Source organism: Macaca fascicularis, chromosome Y, assembly GCF_037993035.2.
Source record: "Macaca fascicularis isolate 582-1 chromosome Y, T2T-MFA8v1.1".
Taxonomy (NCBI): Eukaryota; Metazoa; Chordata; class Mammalia; order Primates; family Cercopithecidae; genus Macaca; species Macaca fascicularis.
The window spans coordinates 10,079,210-10,082,429 of NC_132903.1; the positions used below are offsets into that span (position 1 = coordinate 10,079,210).

The 3,220-nt window shown below is 35.7% G+C and overlaps 1 protein-coding gene across 3 annotated transcripts; it reads right to left on the reverse strand.

Annotated features, from left to right (window-relative positions):
• Positions 1–1,063: 1,063 nt before the first annotated feature.
• On the reverse strand, positions 1,064–2,994 carry LOC141409522 (heat shock transcription factor, Y-linked-like). 3 transcript variants are annotated; one of them, XM_074030518.1, is made up of 3 exons: positions 2,731–2,945; positions 2,365–2,632; positions 1,064–1,885 (listed from the first exon to the last, which is right to left on the reverse strand). In XM_074030518.1, the coding sequence occupies exons 1-3, from the start codon at positions 2,739–2,741 to the stop codon at positions 1,193–1,195; spliced, it is 972 nt and encodes a 323-aa protein (XP_073886619.1). In that variant the 5' UTR covers positions 2,742–2,945; the 3' UTR covers positions 1,064–1,192. The 3 variants fall into 3 exon arrangements, with proteins under 3 accessions (XP_073886619.1, XP_073886618.1, XP_073886620.1); XM_074030517.1 differs by having other exon boundaries at positions 2,365–2,994; XM_074030519.1 differs by having other exon boundaries at positions 1,617–1,631; positions 2,365–2,877.
• Positions 2,995–3,220: the final 226 nt, after the last annotated feature.

The window sequence follows — 3,220 nt, forward strand, 5'->3', positions numbered from 1 at the left end:
TTTTGTTCCTACCTATTTACATTTTTTGGGTACCAATTCCTTCAGGATCAAGTCTGTGATAACACCAGGTAAAAAGAATGCAGGGAACTCGCCCATCTTATCCCTTGTTGTGTCTTAAATTTCCTCAGTAGTTTATCTTCTTGCTCCATCCTTCAGTCTTATCTTTTTTTATATCTATCAGGCAGGGATATTGTATTTATGCAAGTGGGAAAGTAAATCTGGTCCATCTACTTTATTACTCAAGAGATGACTCAAGAACTGCAATGAAGAAAATCTTTGCCAACTAAAATCCGAGTTTAAAATAACTGGGGAAATGTGATTGAGAAAATACTGAAGTATATGTTGTGTGTTAACCTTTCTCTAGATTTTCTCAGTGTGTTTTTCTGTGTGTGTTTATGTGAGCATCTATTCCCTTTGTGCCATCCAAATTTATGCCCTCATTTGATTTATGGCAGATATAATTGAGAAGTCAGTTATTACTTTTTCCTAACTCCAGTCACTTCTTTTCCCTTGCCAGCTGACATTGTTTGATATGTCCCCTCCAAATTTCACATTGACATCCTGTGTCCACTGTGATAGTGTTGGGAGGCAGGACTTTTAAGAGGTCATTAGCCATGTGGGTGCAACGTTATGACTGAATTGATGGTATTATCTGGAGAACAAGTTAGTTATTGTGTGAGTGGACTTTGGATAAAAGAATGAGTTTGGCCCCGATTTTCTTTTCATCGCATGCCCTTCACCACATGAGGCCATCCTGCCATGTTGTAACATAGAAAGAGGATCTCACCAAAGGCAGCCCTTCGGACTTCCCCACCTCCAGAATCATGAGCAAAATAAATCATTTTACAAATTACCCAGGTCAGCAACAAATGGACCCAAACACTTTACTTGTTCCTCTTTAGACAACTAAATTAGTTAACTTACAAAGGCACATGTCAAATTTCCTTTCAAATGATCAGAAAGCCCATATATATTTTTATAAAAAGTCGTACAATAGACTGCCACTGAAATAAAAGACCATTTTGCTCTTAACCACACTTTTAGAATAAAGAAAAAGCAAACATAAAGGTAAACATGCAATTTTATTTTTCAATAAGATAATTGCAGAAATTTTTAGGTTTTTTTTTTTTTTTGTCAATGTAAATGTTAGTTTCTGTTGTCATGTATAATCTGGTACTCTTTTAATGGAAGATCAGTTGTAATTAGGGTGATATTTGTCCAGTAGTGATGGTTGAAGAGCTGGCCTGGAACGAGGGGCAGTTAATGTATCAGCTCTCACAGGCATTTGCAACCATGGGTTGCCTGCTGGTAGCAGGTTAGGATATGGAGCCTCATTGACTGACACCACATGACATCTTCTTGGAATAGCAGATGGTTCCACTAGCAGCCTCAAATAACGGTTTTGTAAGGGAGATATGATGTGGTAATGAGAAGTTGTGGTTGTAATAAAATTCACAATATGGCCCCTTGCTTGCATATAGGTGCTATAAGAGTGCATATGAATAGTGGTCAACTGATTTAAAATAGAATGTTGATTTGTTGCAATTTCGTCTGATGGTCCAACTGAGGTTGAAGGTGAAGGATGAGGGAAACCACTTCTAATTGGGCCAGATGAATTAGCAGTCATCTGTCTGACTGAAGATTCCCTTGTTAGAGGCATATTTAAATTTTTAGAGGTCGAAAATAAACTTTCTTCACTAGCTTTAGCAGCTAAGGCAGAATTATGATTGTCCATGTTAGCCCCTGCTCTAAAATGCTTCCTGTTGAAATCTTCATTGAATAAAGTGGATATAAGTGAAGTATTTTTAACACCAATTCTTCTTTTCACTCTTACTAAAAGTTGGGGACAGCCACGTTTGAAATGTGGATTATAATAGAACTTTAACTAAAACCAAAGAAAAACGTTAGTGTCATTTTAAACCAAGAGACAAGTGACAATAACAAACATAACACAATAAATTGCAGATTTCAGTTTCATCACAGAAACTTAATGTCATAAAATAATTCACAAACATTGTTTACTATTTTTAAGAATGTGCTTCTTGGGAAAAAAGCACTCAAGTTGTTAAGCCTTCAACTGAAAACATGTTATATATTAATAGTAACATTGCATTAGGTGACTTTGGTACATTTATTTGGAGTTCATTGGTAAGATTCAAAGTTATTAGCAAAATTTGTTAAAACTCCAAAAGGTTAATGCTCAAGCTGAACTCAATAATTTCAAAAAATTAAATAATTTTTACCTTAATATTTTATATAATTTTCAAAATCTGGTATTGCTTCCTGTATTAACGTATTTACTGATGTACAAAGTAAAATTATATATATACTCTACATAAAGTGGTAATTGAAATGTGTTAATACCTTGCTTAAGACGAAGGATTCTTTCTCTTCTGCCAGAAAGGTGGCTACAAAGGCAGATCTTTGAAAATTCTGTTGAATTTTACTAAATCCATAAAGATTGAGCTGTCGAATAAAACTTTTGATACTGTCAGTTTGAAATATTCTGTAAGGAGCCTTTCTTTCCAAAATTTCTTTCTTGAAGAGTTCTTCATTAATCATTATGCAAGTTCCATTCTCATCCCATGAAATAGACTTGAATTGGTCACTTTCAACTATTTTCCAAAGTTTCCTGGGAAAGGTCAGAGAAAAAAAACCATTATCTTTATCTGGCTCAGAGTCACAAGCTGTGTAACGTGGCCTTTTTAAAGAGGATCCTTGTGACAAAACCTGAAAAGCATTTTCTTCAATCATTGACCTCAAGTCTGAGTCCTCAGGAAATGTGTGTTCACACAATGGAGACCTATTGGAAGCTTCTGAATCAGTTAATTCATCTTCTGGAGAAACATCTTGAGTTTCTGAAGAAACATGTTCCATCTCAAGTAAATATTTCCTGAGCTACTCTTCCAGGCTGCATGGTTTTCAAGATTGCAGCTTCAAATGCTGCTTCAGAAGGCCTAGGCAGGTAAAGTAATCCAGACCATCACACTGGTTCCCAAGCTAAGTAGCAATGACATCACAAGAGGACTTTGGTCTCCTAGCAACCAACAGAAATCTGGCCAAAACGGTTTCCTTCCCAGTCTGAGAAATGTATCCAGTGAAAATAAAATTTAGACTGCTCACTTACACACTCTAAGCTGCAAAAATCTCATCCCTGCAGCATCATTTAAATACATAAGAAAATAATGTCCCTAATCCCCGAAATAAATGTAATTTTCTC

What these genes read in the sequence shown, in the direction of transcription:
- LOC141409522 (XM_074030517.1), bottom strand. Translation starts at nt 2,877, where the DNA reads ATGGAACATGTTTCTTCAGAAACTCAAGATGTTTCTCCAGAAGATGAA. An exon ending in AATCCTTCGTCTTAAGCAAG is followed by an intron (nt 1,886 to 2,364) that starts GTATTAACACAT and finishes CTTTGGTTTTAG; the next exon opens with TTAAAGTTCTATTATAATCC.